Source organism: Mustela putorius, unplaced genomic scaffold (genome assembly GCF_011764305.1).
Source record: "Mustela putorius furo isolate JIRA1106 unplaced genomic scaffold, ASM1176430v1.1 tig00003927_pilon_pilon_pilon, whole genome shotgun sequence".
Classification (NCBI taxonomy): domain Eukaryota; kingdom Metazoa; phylum Chordata; class Mammalia; order Carnivora; family Mustelidae; genus Mustela; species Mustela putorius.
In genome coordinates, this window is record NW_025422072.1 from 2,320,811 (window position 1) to 2,337,950 (window position 17,140).

At 35.5% G+C, this 17,140-nt stretch overlaps 1 protein-coding gene across 1 annotated transcript in view; it reads left to right on the forward strand.

Moving 5' to 3' along the window:
• The window catches only part of LMBRD1 (LMBR1 domain containing 1), a 133,050-nt gene extending 116,919 nt beyond the window's left edge, over positions 1–16,131 (forward strand). The window contains exons 15-16 of the mRNA XM_004769293.3: positions 15,329–15,420; positions 15,562–16,131. Of these exons, the coding sequence (XP_004769350.1) occupies positions 15,329–15,420; positions 15,562–15,678 (209 nt within the window). The 3' untranslated portion in view covers positions 15,679–16,131. The remainder of the gene's footprint in view (positions 1–15,328; positions 15,421–15,561) is intronic.
• Positions 16,132–17,140: the final 1,009 nt, after the last annotated feature.

Here is a 17,140-nt window from a genome sequence, read left to right on the forward strand (position 1 = left end):
AAGATTTAGTCCATAAGATGAAGATAAATCAACTCTTAGAATAGTGATAATTTTGATAGCCTTTTTAAAGAAATTTACATGATTTTTTTGAGGAATACAACATTAATAGCTATTACAGTTCACACACTTTTAGAAGATACTGACATATATTTAACTGAGAATCATAGTCCTATTTGTCTTGAAATTCTAAGATAAATTTATAGATGCTTAATTTCTAGGATTCCATATGGTCATTTAGTTTTACTACCTATTATTCCTGTGTTTTTTTCATTTAACAAGGGTTTATTAATGTCCACTGTGTGTCAGGCACTATTCTAGGTGCCAGTGATTTAACAGTGACCAAACAGTCCTATATTCCTGTCCCCATGAAGCTTACTTAGAAGAAGGAGATAAGTATATTAAGTGGTATTAGGGAGAAAAATAAAGTGGTAAAGGAGAGTAAGTGGTGGCCAGAAGTAGAGATGATTTAAAATTTTGAGTAGAAAGGAAATTCTTACTAAGAAGCTGTGATTTGAGCAAAAAGCCTTTCAGCAAGTAAGGAGCAAAGGCAGCTATCTGGGGAAGACTGACTTAGAACAGAAGTAACAGCAAGTGCAGAGTGGATGTATGCTAGAGGAAGTAGAGGAAAAATGAACAGTCAAGTGTAAGGACTTTAGCTTTTACTTTCAGATGCAAGATTGTGAGCAGAAGAATGACATTATATACTCATGGGATCATTTAATTAGTGTATTGCATATGGACCAGGGCTTGGCATACTTTTTCTGTAAAGGGATATAAGATAGCAAAGGGGTGTCTGGGTGGCTCAGTGGGTTAAGCCTCTGCCTTTGGCTCGGGTCATGATCTCAGATTCCTGGCATCGAGCCCCACATTGGGTTCTCTGCTCAGCAGGGAGTCTGCTTCCCCTCTCCCGCACTTACCTCTCCACCCACTTGTGATCTCTGTTAAATAAATAATAAAAAATTTCAAAAAATCTTTTTTAAAAAAGGATAAGATGGCAAATATTTTAGGTGTTGTGAGACACACTGTTCAACTCTGCCCTTGCAGTATAAAAGCTGCCATAGACAGTACATTCTGGATGGCTGTGGCCATGTTCCAATAAAACTTACAAAAACAGCTGATGGGCTACATGTAATCCTTGGATTATAATTTGCCAATCCTTGAGATATAGACCATAATAAACCCAAGGACAAAAATGGGTTGACAGGAAGCTTTTGCAGTAATCAGCAGAGGGCTTATGGTGGTGATGCAGGTGGCAGGAAGTGGTCAGATGCTGATGTTTTTTGTTTTTTGTTTTAATTAATTTATTTATTTTCAGCATAACAGTATTCATTATTTTTTTTTTTTAAAGATTTTATTTATTTATTTGACAGAGAGAAATCACAAGCAGATGGAGAGGCAGGCAGAGAGAGAGAGAGAGAGAGGGAAGCAGGCTCCCTGCTGAGCAGAGAGCCTGATGTGGGACTCGATCCCAGGACCCTGAGATCATGACCTGAGCCGAAGGCAGCGGCTTAACCCACGGAGCCACCCAGGTGCCCAGTATTCATTATTTTTTCACCACACCCAGTGCTCCATGCAATCCGTGCCCTCTATAATACCCACCACCTGGTACCCCAACCTCCCACCCCACCTTCACTTCAAACCCCTCAGATAGTTTTTCAGAGTCCATAGTCTCTCATGATTCACCTCCCCTTCCAATTTACCCCAACTCCCTTCTCCTCTCTAACACCCCTTGTCCTCCATGGTATTTGTTATGCTCCACAAATAAGTGAAACCATATGATAATTGACTCTCTCTGCTTGACTTATTTCACTCAGCATAATCTCTTCCAGTCCCATCCATGTTGCTACAAAAGTTGGGTATTCATCCTTTCTGATGGAGGCATAATACTCCATAGTGTATATGGACCACATTTTGCTTATCCATTCGTCTGTTGAAGGACATCTTGGTTCTTTCCATAGCATAATACTTTGGCGACCATGGCCATTGCTGCTATAAACATTGGGGTACAGATGGCCCTTCTTTTCACGACATCTGTGTCTTTGGGGTAAATACCCAGGAGTGCAATTGCAGGGTCATAGGGAAGTTCTATTTTTAATTTCTTGAGGAATCTCCACACTGTCCTCCAAAGAGGCTGCACCAACTTGCATTCCCACCAACAGTGTAAGAGGGTTCCCCTTTCTCCACATCCCCTCCAACACATGTTGTTTCCTGTCTTGCTAATTTTGGCCATTCTAACTGATGTAAGGTCATATCTCAATGTGGTTTTAATTTGAATCTCCCTGATGGCTAGTGATGATGAACATTTTTTCATGTGTCTGATAGCCATTTGTATGTCTTGATTGGAGAAGTGTCTGTTCATATCTGCTGCCCATTTTTTGATATGATTGCCTGTTTTGTGTGTTTTGAGTTTGAGGAGTTCATTATAGATCCTGGATATCAACCTTTTGTCTGTACTGTCATTTGCAAATATCTTTTCCCATTCCGTGGGTTGCCTCTTTGTTTTTTTGACTGTTTCCTTTGCTCTGCAGAAGCTTTTGATTTTGATAAATATCACGACACCTGATAGTCAAATTGAGGAATTATAATTGTAGGTATAATCTCTTGAAAGCCGCTAGGGCAAAGAGGCTCCTTACGTACAGAGGAAAGCCCATCAGAATAATGTCAGACCTGTCCACAGAGACCTGGCAAGCCAGAAAGGGCTGGCAAGATATATTCAGGGCACTAAATGAGAAGAACATGCAGCCAAGAATACTTTATCCAGCAAGAATGACATTCAAAATGGATGGAGAGATAGAGTTTCCAAGACCTGCAAGGCTTAAAAGACTATTCAACCACCAAGCCGACACTACAGGGAGTATTAAGGGGGAGTTCTATAAAAGAGGAAAAATCCTAAGAATAGCATTGAATAGAAATATAGAGACAATCTACAGAAAGAAAGACTTCAAAGGTAACTCGATGTCAATAAAAACATATCTATCAATAATCACTCTCAATGTGAGTGGCCTAAATGCACCCATAAAATGGCACAGGGTTGCAGATTGGATAAAATGACAGGACCCATCCATGTGTTGTCTACAAGAGACCCATTTTGAACCTAAAGATACACCCAGACTGAAAGTGAAAAGATGGAGAAGAATCTTTCATGCCAATGGGCCTCAAAAGAAGGCCGGGGTAGCGATTCTCATATCAGATAAATTAGATTTTAAACTAAAGACTGTAGTCAGAAATACAGAAGGACACTACATAATCCTTAAAGGGACTATCCACCAAGATGATCTAACAACTATAAATATCTATGCTCCCAATATGGGAGCAGCCAATTACTTAAGAAAACTGTTAATCAAGATAAAGAGTCATATTGATATGAATACACTAATCGTAGGAGATCTTAACATGCCTCTCTCAGAAATAGATCATCGAAGCAGAAAATCAGTAAAGAAACAAGAGCATTGAATGACACTTTGGACCAGATGGACCTCATAGATACATACAGAACATTCCATCCTAAAACAACAGAATACTCATTCTTCTCAAGTGCACACGGAACCTTCTCAAGAATAGACCACATACTGGGTCACAAATCAGGACTCAACCGATTCCAAAAGAATGAGATTATTCCCGGCATATTCTCATATCACAATACTTTGAAACTAGAGCTCAATCACAAGGAAAAGTTCAGAAGGGACTCAAACATCTGGAAGCTAAAGGCCACCTTGCTTAAGAATGCTTGGATCAGGGCGCCCGGGTGGCTCAGTGGGTTAAGCCACTGCCTTCGGCTCAGGTCATGATCTCAGGGTCCTGGGATCGAGGCCCGCATCGGGCTCTCTGCTCAGCAGGGAGTCTGCTTCCCTCTCTCTCTCTCTCTCTGCCTGCCTCTCCATCTACTTGTGATTTCTCTCTGTCAAATAAATAAATAGAATCTTAAAAAAAAAAAAAAAAAGAATGCTTGGATCAACCAGGAGATCAAAGAAGAACTGAAACAATTCATGTAAACCAATGAGAATGAAGACACTTTGGTCCAAAACCTATGGGATACAGCAAAGGCGGTCCTAAGGGGGAAATACATAGCCATCCAAGCCTCTCTCAAAAAAATTGAAAAATCCAGAATACACCAGCTGTCTCTACACCTTAAAGAACTGGAGAATCAACAACAAATCAAACCAACTCCACACATAAGAAGGGAAATCATCAAGATTAGAGCTGGGATCAATGAGGTAGAAACCAGAGATAAAGTAGAACATATCAATGAAACTAGATGCTGCTGTATTTTGAAGGTAGAGCCAATAGGATTTGCTAAGGAATCTGTTATAGGATAGGAGAGAACAAGGAGTCAGGGTGATGACTATGTTTTTTAGCGTTTTAATTAGAAAATGTTACTTAATATTTTATATTCTACTTATTAGGTTATAACTAGAATAATTGTCTTTAAAATCTGTTTGTAGCTATTAAGATTATCTTTTTTTTTTTTCTTTGAGCCTGTTTGGCTTTGTGTTGTTCCTGGTATGCCTTTGTAAATTGAGGACTATTAAGATAACCTATTAAACTCTTAGTCTCACTGTTGGTCATTGCACATTTTCTCATTAGATTTCCCTCACAGCTGAAAGCAAGTGTTGTCATGTGGTATGTGGGGTTAGGGTATTACCTATGGTCAAGAAAGCAAGCAAAATAAAGATGTTAGCCTGTTAGCTATCTAAAGGTTGCTCTATAGGACTTACCAGTCCTATGAAAATAATATAAAGAGCCTGCCTTATTTTAATAATGTGTTTTTTAAAATGTTTAAAATGAATAGTTCTTGATGAAGTGTGTATAAACTATTAGATAAAGCCTTTGAACTATACTTACTGACTTCACTATTTCTCACGCTACCACAAGTCTTCAAAGCACACCTACCTTTATTCACTCTTTCTCCATGCCCTGTCAATTGCTAAGGGATGCAGCTTGTTGCCAGAATGACTTTCATGTCTCACATGAATTGCTGTACCTTTTAACTAGTGCTCCACTCTGACCCACACTACACAGTGCTGTTAGCTTAATTGTTCTGAAGCTGTGATTATTAAACTTACACATGATCTGAGTTTTGAAGGCTTGTTAAACACAGATGACAGATTGTTGATTCAGTAAATCTGAGGTGGGACTCCAGGATTTTCTGAGGGTTCTGGTTTGGGAGCCACACTGTGGAAACCACTGTTCTAAAGTACTCTGATAATGCCATTCCTCCATTAGAAACCTTAAGTACCTCTGACAAATTCAGTCTAGGATTGAAGGTCTACCTCTGTTTTTTCATACATCTTCTGAACATGGTCATCTTTTCCGCCTTTGCTTTTCAGCTGTTTGTTCTTGAAATTTTCACAACTAGTTTCTGTGCCGCCCAGCCCATATTCATCACTCGGAGTCCTGATGTTTATATCAAACTTGACCCTCTTTTATGAACCTTTACACCTGTTCAGTCTCTTTTTATCCTTTGAATTCTCATGACATTTGCTTTTTATGACATTACCTTACTCTCTCTTAATTTATAGTCTTTTTTTTGTTTTTTAAGATTTTATTTATTTGTCAGAGTGAGCACAGGCAGACAGAGTGGCAGGCAGAGGCAGAGGGAGAAGCAGGCTCCCTGCTGAGCAAGGAGCCCGAAGTGGGACTCATTCCCAGGACACTGGGATCATGACCTGAGCCAAAGGCAGCTGCTTAACCAACTGAGCCACCCAGGCATCCCTATAGTCATTTATATATATTATCTCACTTATACTGTTTTATTCCTCTTCTACTTTTTAAAAAGATGTTCTTAAGTAATCTCTATGCCCAACATGAGGCTCAAATTCAGAACCCCTAGATCAGAAGTTGCATGCTGTCCTGAGCCACACAGATACCCTGTTCTTGTCTTTTATAGGAACTTAAGCTCCTTGAGGATAAGAAAATATGTATTTTTCTTTCTCCCTCAGAGCAACAGTTTCCAGAATTAAGCCAGTTTTTAATTTTTTTATATTTAAAAAGTATTATTAAAGTTTCACAAAATATTAGTATACCTATCATCTTGTAGTTTCTTGCTTACTTTATGTGTTGGAAGAAATCCATTGTACCTTCTAAGTACCTTATGATTTCCTTATGTACCTTATGTTTCCTGATTCTGCTGCTCATCTGTAGTGTTATAATTTCTGTTCTTTGGACTTTTGATGCACTATAAGCCATATCTTTTTTCCTTGATTTTCCTCCCCCAAGCCTCTAGTTTTGATTGAGTTAAAAAAAAAAAAAAAGACATGCTTTATATGAAATACGCAAAACACCTTATATGTCTGAAAAGTATTTTGCCCTCAACTGATATAACTGATGGGTAATTTGGTTGTGCTTAGAATTCTACATAAGAAATTATGTATGTATTTATTATTAAATTATTTTATTTATTATTATGTTATTATTTATTCAGGAGCTTTAAAGGCATGCATCATCATCTGTCTTTCATTTTTAACTAGTGAGAAATCTCATGCCAGTCTATTCTTCTTTTGAAGCTAACATTATAAGTTCTCTTTTCTCCACCCTCTCTTGGGGAGCTCATCCTCATTAGTTGCTGAGTATCTTCAGCTGATCATCTGTTTTATCTGTATTTTATATTTTATGCCTACCATTTTAGTTTGGATTCTTGAGTGTGTGTTTAGCTTGATCTTCAAACTATATCCTAAATTTTTTGTTTCATATAACAAAGTCTTAACTTTCCTCAAGTACTTGTTCTGATCTTTTAAGTGTTTTTGTTTTATGGATGTAATATTTTCTTTAATTCCTGATGGTCTAAACCTTTATCTTAATGGTTTCCTTTAAATAAAATTACAATTCTGTTTATCTTGGAACAGTTCTGTTGATCTTGTTCTTTCTTCTTTATGCTGATATTTTCTATATATATCTGATGATGTATTCATATTTATGTTAATTTGTATTTAAGTGTCAGAAACTTCTAGGAAGCCTCATCATGGGATCTCTGTGACTTGGGGTTTAAATTATATTTTAAAATAAATGGAAGGGAAACCAGTTGTTTTATTAGAGACCTTTTAGCGTGGCTTTTCATATCCCAGATTATTATTGACATCTCCCATCACCTGATGGCTTTCTTCCCATTCTGTTTGCTGTTAAGAGATTGGTGCAGGCTTTATTCCTATACTGTAACTTTAATGAGGTCCTGGGAAAGACAAGAAACAAATGACTGTGTCCAGTCTGTCCTCTTGAACCAAAAAGCTTTGTTCGCAGCAGACTGAAATAGTTCTTCATGGTTAAGTACTATAAATTTATAATCTTTTACTTGACAAATAATGTTTGTGAATTGATAACTTTATTTGATTTCAGTCTACCCATCAAATGCTACCATATCTTTGTCTTCATTGTCTGTATTTGGCTTCAGATAACTGAGTGAACAGAGAAGAGACTAATACATTAGCCAGATGTAAGTGTATTAATTTGCCATGGGAAGTATAACCATTAAAGAAACTAGAGGCTCAGGGTTAGTGAATTCTCACCAGAGAGAAGGAATCTGTATGGGAAACCAAATTTATAGTCACATACTTTCTAGGTAGGCATGTAGTCAAGAAAAGGGTCTCATTGATCTTATTGACTGGTACCATCCAGCTGAGATAGCTTGATGTAGTGTCCATTGTCAAGTGAGGTTGCCATGCAGACCAGAAAATTAGGTATTGACCAGAGCATCATTTTTCTGGGATTTTGCCTGAGATCCAGAAAGTCTCTTGATGTTAAAGTTCATTGTCTAGGTGACATTTTGATTGTGTTGATAAAAGCTCAACTAAGACAGAATAGGGAAGTTAATTAGGTGTAAGCTTTCTGAGTTCTCTGGAGTCTATGCCAAAGCCAACCTAGGTAGTTTTGTGAAACTTCTCAGCCATTTACATAAAGATTCTTGCTCAAGGCTCCTAACTCCTAAAACAGTCTTTTCTTTAAAAATTTAAAAAAAAAAAAAATCACATGTAGATTTCTCTTTAAATTTAATTCTTGAAAGATCCGTTTATCCTGTCACTATATACCACAAGCAGATATTATCTCATTGTCACTTACAAAGACACTGACACTTAGAAGTTAAATGACTTGCCCCAGAATCTCATGGTATATGGGGCAGACTCAAGAACTAAATCTCACTTTTCTATCTTGACCTTTAATATTTTCTACTATACCCATTAAACTATTATTGTTTTATGAAAGAATTTAAAAAGTGGAAAACAATTGTTTTCTGTTTATTTTATATTTGACTATCCTTGGTCAGTTAAGACTAATAAATAGCAAATCGTTTTAATTTAGAGTTTAATAATAAGTTTGTGATTATTTCTATAGGTTATATGCTAATGCTTATCTTTGTAGCTCCTTTTTATAAATCTTATGTGGACAGTGAGTAATACAAATGAAATTAGGAACATTCCTTGGATCACTACATATTTTAGCACCTTTGAAATATATTAAAGTTACATAAATGTAACAGAGCTCAACACAAATTATATTTGTTCTTAAAAATAATCGATGTAAAACTCAATCTTTAAGGTAAAGTAGCTGGCCAGTCCTATCTTTATTAACCTGATATAATTTGTATATTCATAAAATCTAATAAAACTATTTCCTTTAGAATTTCTGTGATTCTGTATGTTTACCAATTCTTTCCCTTTTACCCATCCCCCCATTAAAATTTACAAAATATTGATTTAACAATATCCTCCTTGTTAAATTTTAAGATAAAAGTAGAACTTTGGTTTGTATTACATATTTTATTTTTTCTGCCCTTTTTAAAAAATTTGGATGTGTGTTGTGAGTATATCAAAACTTCTTAGGTGTATATATTTTCTATGCTATAAGTCCGTTTGACAGTGGTGATTAACTGGGATTTTACTTTGAAAATATTCAAGTCAACCCTTTTTTTCTATCCTGACAGCTCACGTTTTCTCTTGGATTGTCTCTTGACTTAGTGAGCCTCAGTCAACTCTCAATCCCTTTTGCTAGCTTATACGCCACTCATGTAATTCTCTTTCTTAAAATCATTTGATAAATAATTCCTAATCATATCACAATAAAGTCAAGCCTCCTTAGTTTGTATACAGATTTACATGTCTATTTTAAATATTCAGTAGTATCAAGACCCTAATCAGAAATTAAAATTAGTATAATCATGGACAACCATGAGAAATGAGGTGGTATTCTAAACAGTCCAATCTTCTGCCAGTTTTTTGTCACTAGTCAAACAAAATATTCACTTTAAAGTTCATTCTCCCATGATACATGATTTTGCTCCAAGGCCTTTTTAATATATGCATATGTAATATAAGGATTTGTTTTATAAATAAAGTATAAATATAGAGTGTAATTAATTCTAAGTTGATTTCAGGTAAAAGTATAACATGATGATGGCTTAATTGTGGCGTAAATCAACACTAAATCTTTTAGAAATGTATTTGAAGTAGAAGGTGTGATTTATCATAGTTAATAACCAAAGTTATCTTAGTGGCAATCCGCATATATCAATAATAACGTAACAAATAATCTAAAAGGAAACAAATCTATAATAAAAGTATATCCGATATAGTTACAAAGGTTGCTGCTACACTGAAAAACAGATTTAATTACACTTTATGTTATTTACCTATTTGATGATAAGTGAGAAGAGATGGAGGAAGGGTAGTAGTGTCGGTATTCAAAAGCCTTTTGATTTATATTATGTGCTCCAGATGCCCTTTCTTGGCTCCTTTAATTTTGACCTTTTTTGTACTTTTTTTTTGGAAAAAATGTCATATCTGAACCCCTATTTTAATTTTTCTTCTTTTTTTTTAACATTTATTTATTCATTTGACAAACAGAGTTCACAAGTAGGCAGAGAGGCAGGCAGGAAGAGTTGTGGGGGCAGTGGGGGGAGCAGTTTCCCCACTGAGCAGAGAGCCCGATGCAGGGCTTGATCCCAGGAGTCTGGGATCATGACCTTAGCCGAAGACAGAGGCTTAATCCACTGAGTCACCCAGGTGCCCCCATATTTTAATTTTTCATTGTTAACTGTACTCTAGTTTAACTAGAACTTTTATATATCCTTTTGAGGAACAACAGTCAGAAGTTCCTGAACATTTTTGGTTTTAGAACACAGTCCTTAAATGAAACACCCAGTGATTTAAATTTACTTTGAAGGTCGAACCAAATTCAAAATACCTAATTATTATTTTTTAGATAACTGCAGAAAGACATCTATAGTTCTCCTAGGTATCTGTGATTCAGGTAAACAACTAGAAGATGACAGATGGTGAGGAGAGAAGCCCCTTCTGTTTATTCAGTGTGGAATCATTACATGAATATAAAATATATGCATGCACTTATTAACCAGAATTATTCTATGGTCATATACCACTTTATATAAATATAAACATAATGACATATACCTAACAATGACTACCTTTTAATCTTGTGTTAGAAGGTTTGCATCATACTGGGTATTTACCCTAAAGATACAAACCTAGTGATCCAAAGGGGCAAGTGCACCCAAATGTTTATAGCAGCAATGTCCACAATAGCCAAACTATGGAAAGAACCTAGAGGTCCATCAACAGATGAATGGATCAAGAAGATGTGGTATATATACACAATGGAATACTATGCAGCCATCAAAAGAAATGAAATCTTGCCATTTGCGACAACATGGATGGAACTAGAGCGTATCATGCTTAGCGAAATAAGTCAAGCAGAGAAAGACAACTATCATATGATCTCCCTGATATGAGGAAGTGGTGATGCAACATGGGGGCTTAAGTGGGTAGGAGAAGAATCAATGAAACAAGATGGGATTGGGAGGGAGACAAACCATAAGTGACTCTTAATCTCACAAAACAAACTGAGGGTTGCTGGGGGGAGGGGTGTTGGGAAAAGGGGGGTGGGGTTATGGACATTGGGGAGGGTATGTGCTTTGGTGAGTGCTGTGAAGTGTGTAAACCTGGCGATTCACAGACATGTACCCCTGGGTATAAAAATATATGTTTATAAAAAATAAAAAATTAAAATAAAAAGAAGAAGGTTTGCATCAAATCTACAACCTTTGGAAATGATAAACATATAAAATAATATGATAAGGAAAAATACTTAAGATATATTTATTGTGGTGGGCAAAAGAATCAGTGAATATAATAAGCCAATTTAAAATGTCACTGAATGGATTATTAGACCTCTGTGGAAAACGGATTTGATTTTACTTGCTTCTGCTAGCTCAGCCTCTGTTTTAAAATCTTTGTTCTGGCCCTGAGATTTCTAATCCAGTGAATTTTTGACCCCAAAGTATCTTTAAGCATGGCAATGGCTAATAGAACTTTTATTTTTTAAGTTTAGAACATTGTAAAAATGCTGAGAAGGTTGAATGACTTTTTTCAAATATGTTTATACTTGTAAGATGAAGCTCATGTAACACTTAAGCCACGGAACATACTGTTCTTGTTTTTAAAGTAATTGTGAATAGGCATTCTTTGCATACATCCCAGCCTATCCCTCTCTTCATTTTTGAAACATTCAAATTGGTTATGTTTATTTAAAGGCTTATTACTACTTAGGAGATAGCACATTACTGAATTATACATATTCAAATTTCACCAAATCCATTTGTATCTATATTTGTAACTGAACCAAGGCAAGTTTGCTTCTTGGTGAGTCAGGAACTGCACCAGATTGAGTCATTGCACAAAGATGACTTATTTGTGGCAAAAAGGAGATCATGAAGAATGGCTTCCAAAGCTGTGACTCCCCAAGAAGGGGTGAATGAGTACCTTTTGTTTGGGTTTGTTTGTTTAGAGTTAGGATGAATGAATATTTAGATAGGGAAGCCTTGTCTTTGTGTGGAGGTAAGCATAAGGTTACCCATGCACCTTAAGAAAACATGTCTATACATATGTTAGATGTTATGTGAATGAGGCTGTGGCTCTTCTTTAGGCAGAGATTTTAGTATTATAGTGAGGTAAAGGTGATTGCTGGTCATTCCAAGTGTCACTCCTTGGTCCATCTGCACAGACACAAGTTAAGGTTTTAGTTCAAATGGTCTGAGTGGTGTGGGCCAGTGGGATGTCTTTTCAGGGCAGTTGTCACCTGAGGGGTGGTTTCCAGTTTCATTTGCCTGAGTTAAGAAGTAAGCCAGAAGGAAGAGTTTAAGGTAAAATGTAAAATAGAGATTCGTGAATGTAAGGGGGTGGTCAGTAAAGGTCAGGTGTTGGGGTCTACCTGGTGACACTTTGACTATAGATACAGAAAAATAATGAACATAGATGCTGTAGTCATGATACTGATGCCTAAGCATTACTACGGTTTACTGTTTACGACTGTTACTTTACTACTTATAAAATCTTTATATTAGTTGTTTTCCTTGAGCCCACTTGAGCAGCTCTTGAGAACTGTGTTCTTTATCATGGGTTCAGTTACACCTTGAAGTGGGGAAAAAATTAATATTAACTGCATGGAGATTTTGGTATATCTCTTTTCATCTTTTGAATGACCCTATAAGGAAATATGGTGGTATCTCCATTTTACATGCATAGTCTGAAGAGTTCAGATTTTCTCATTCACATGGCAAAGAAGGAGCCAAATGATATTTGACACTAAGTTTCTCGGAGACCACAGTCTGGGCTCTTCCTTCACCATACTGGGCATTTTAGTTATACTTTCGTTTTCAAGACATATGCAGGTATCTTGTTTTGACATCCTTGGAATCTTGTCAGATTTTAGTTAAATTAGAAAATGTATTATTTAGCAATATAATTTTTAAATAAAATACCCTTTTTAAAAAGTTCAGCTTGGTTTGGCAGTTATGTTGAATATGAATGCCAGGTACACTGATGCATACTTTGATTCCACAGGCTTATCTGAAAGTGACAAATTGAATAGAGGCATACCTCGTTTCTTTGCACTTGGGTTTATTGCACTTTGCACATACTATAGTGTTTACAGATTGAAGGTTTGCAGCAACCCTGCGTGAACAAATCTGTTGGAGCCATTTTAAACAGCATTTGTTCAGTTCATATCTCTGTCATATTTGGTAATTTCTGTAAAATTTACATCTTTTTCATTACTATTATATTTGTTATGGTAATCTGCAATCAGTGATTATGCATTGCTGGAAGCACATGTGATGGTTAGATTTTAGCAATAAGGTATTTTTTTTAATTAAGGCATATACATTGTTTATTTAGACATAATGTTATTGCACATTTAATAGACCATAATTTGGTGTAAACATAACTTTTGTATGTACTGGGAAGCCAGAAAGTTCATTTGATTCACTTTAGTGCAATATTCACTTTATTGAGGTGGCCTGGAACCTAACCTACTGTATCTCTGAAGTATGGCTGTAATTATATTACTTTGAAGCAAGTTCTGTAATAGAGGTGAGAGTAAAGTATTGTGGGAGCGAAGTAAATGACTAACAGCTTTCCTGACTAGGTTTCTCCTCTGCTAGACTGAGCTCCCAGCACAGCACCCAGCTATAATGTTGGGTGGTAGTAACCACAGAAGAGAGAAACATTTATTCAACCACTGTTGCTTAAAACCTTTTTGGGTTTTATTAGGAAGCTTTGAATATTCCTTCTAGACTTCTCTGTTGAGAAAGAGAGCACAAATTTGAAGGAGGCCCTTGTGGGGATGGGGATCAATATATTGATCATCATTAGATTGGTGGTCCCAGCTTGTGAAAGGAAGGTATTACCTCTTTATTAAACTGCATGTTTCTCTGCCAGAAAAAAAAAAAAAAAAGATTGCTTTGTCCAGTTGGTAGTGAATAATTCAGAAGTAAATGTTGAAGTATAGTGGAAGGGGTTAAACCAGGTAAGATTTAGATTATCTATATATTTATATAACACATCTAAAACTTTATGTAATAAGTCTTATATTTGCATAAACTATAACCTAAAGGCTACTTTTCAGAAAACCATGTGATAGCCCCCAAAATAAAGTGTATTAGAATCCTTGTGTAATAAACTGGGCTACAGAATTCCCAGCTCAATTTTATGTTTTAAAAGAAAATAGTACTTATGTATTGACACTGAAAAGAGAGTTCATAAAATTAGAAACCAATAATACATTTTCTTAATTACCAATAGGATGTGATATTAGTCTCCTAGTTGCATGTGGAATTTCTTGCTATTGTCAGTATTGGTTAAAATATGAAGAAATCATAATCATTTTTGTAATTGATAGACTAAAAAAGAAGTTGCCTTGTAAGATAAGGATTTTCTTCTGTAATTTCCTCTGAAATTTGGAAGTTTAGAATCCTCTGTTAGCTGCAGAATATATAATTTTTTCAGTCAAATACATTATATTCTGCTCTCCCAGACCTTTCTGAATGGCATAAGTAAATATTTCGTTAGATATTATTTCTCAGACCTATGTTTATATAGAGGACTTTGTAAGCTAATGGAAATAATATATTTGGATAAAATTAAAATGAAATCTGACACAAATGTTAAATAACCAGTCTGCCACTGTCTCTTTAGGGTTGCATTTTTTTTTTTTTTAAGATTTTATTTATTTATTTGTAAGAGAGAGAGAGTGAGAGCGAGCACAGGCAGACAGAGTGGAAGGCAGAGTCAGAGGGAGAAGCAGGCTCCCTGCGGAGCAAGGAGCCCGATGTGGGACTCGATCCCAGGACGCTGGGATCATGACCTGAGCCGAAGGCAGCTGCTTAACCAACTAAGCCACCCAGGCGTCCCTAGGGTTGCATTTTTTTGAAAGAGAAAAGTATCTGATTGATTGCTTTTGGCATATGGTCTATTTTTAATTCAAGCTTAAATACTAATCTAAAATTCAAATGGTATCAGTAAATAACAATTTTGTATTTCTGTAGGACCAGCAGCCTTTTCAATAGCATTCCTAAAATGAAAAAAAAACATCTCAAAACATGTCTCAAATTTGAGCTGTCCGAAGAATTGGATTCTTAGAAAAGTACAACTTAATTATAATCACATCTGATTACTTTGTTCATTTTTATTTCTTACCTTCATCAGGAAAACTTTATCTGTTTTAGTTTAAGACACGTCTGGAACTTCAGGTTAAAGTGCTTCTTCTATTTCAAATAAAGTGAACTATCCACTATAATTTTTCTTATACCAAAGAGCCAGGATTACATTGGTGGCATTCATCTTTTTAAATGTCCTATTATTTGGTAATTTAATACTGTACTAACACTGGAGAAGTGGGCTTTGGAGAAAAACCTAGATTTCAATTTTATCTTTAAAATTTATTGACTGTATGACTGTATGTTTTGGTTAATAATCTTACAGATATATTTTTAATAGTCCATTTCAAGAAAGAAACTATCTCACTGTTGTCCTTATTTACCTTATAGATCAATGTACTGTTACGCGGACATACCTGTTCCTTCACAAGTTCTGGTTCTTTAGTGCTGCATACTACTTTGGTAACTGGGCTTTTCTTGTGGTAAGTAGTACAGGTATCGTAGGGATAATTTGATTCTTACTTGCCCATTTGTATAACAGTAGTGCCATTGGATTTTAAATTCATTGCTTTCTGAATGATTTTAGATATAAGAAATAACATGGAGCTTATTTAAATTTACAGGTATTCTTGATTGGATTAATTGTATCCTGTTGTAAAGGGAAGAAATCAGTCATTGAAGGAGTAGATGAAGATGATTCAGACATAAGTGATGATGAGCCCTCAGTCTATTCTGTTTGACAGCCTCTGTCTTAGGGGTTTTATAATGCTGACTGAATGACTATTATGCATTTTTTAAAGTGTTAAACTAACATTAGGATGAACTGACTAGCTTCGTCAAAAATGGGAGCATGGCTATTAAAAAAACTATATTTTTTATGTTATCTGAAGTAACATTATTGTATCATAGATTAACATTTAAAATTGCTGTAATAATTCTATGTAAATATAAAACTATGGACTTTGTGAGGGAATGTTTGTGGAAATTTTTTTTCTCTAGTGTATAATAGTGTTGAATTGATTAAAAATCTTCCAGAATTAATATTCCCTCTTGTCACTTCTTAAAAACATAATAAATCACTTGTACCTGTGCATTTGGGTCTCTAGAGTAATGTGGAATTCTAAAGTGTCTATAACTGATTGTCTAAGTATAATACAATATAGCTGATAAATAAATGTTACTCCTCTATGCAATTAGTTTCCTATTTTCTAACATTAAATTATTAATGCCATTCAAATATATTTCATGAGCAGATTTCAAGCTACTTTGTGCTGTACGATCACAGCATTCATTCCAAGATGTGTTGTATTGTTCAGATATTAATCCATTAGGTATCTTACCATCTCTGTCATATTTAAGGCATATACATTATTGTAGATAGCTAACCTCAAAATTTGCCTTCCAACATAAATGGGAATGTTGTCAAGAATAATTGATCTTCAGGGAAAAAAATTAGTTGACTGATTAGTTTAAGGTATGTGACATTGGGGTGCTTGGGTGGCTCAGTCAGTTAAGCATCCAGCTCTTGATCTCAGCTCAGGTCTTGATCTTGGGGTCGTGAGTTCAAGCCCCATATTGGGCTCCTCGCCAGGCATAGAACCAACTTATATATGACATCATATTTTGGCTTTAAAAATATTTTTAATTAAAAATTTTTTCCATTCTAAAGATTTACTCTTTTCAAAAGTTATAAGGAATGCTATGTAATATTGATAGGGTATTTTGAACACACTTTGGGGAGTGAGAAATCATTACAAATGGTATTATAGTTTACTCACATAAGCAAATCAGAACTCATAAAAAGCACAAATTAGAACTCATAAAAAACATATCTTTGAAATAAAATATCATTAACTTTCTGCAAAAGTCTTAGGAATTAGCAACCATCTCCCCCTAAATTCTTCTTGCCCTTAATTTTTGTGCCACTTTGCTCTGTTCTGATTGTCTGTCTAGATATACTACTATCATAGCCTTCATGTTTGGCTTCTTCATGCAGCCTTTAATGTTATTTACCAAATTCCCTTCCCTTCTGTTTTTATTTTGTATTTTCTTTCTGGACAGTCTCCTATTCCCTTGATTTCCATCTATATGTCTTATTACTAATATATGTACATTATTTTTTCCTAAACTCCGCAGCTTAACTTACCTGTTAACTAGAAATTATGACTTCAATTACAAGTTGAACTCCTCATTTTACTGGGC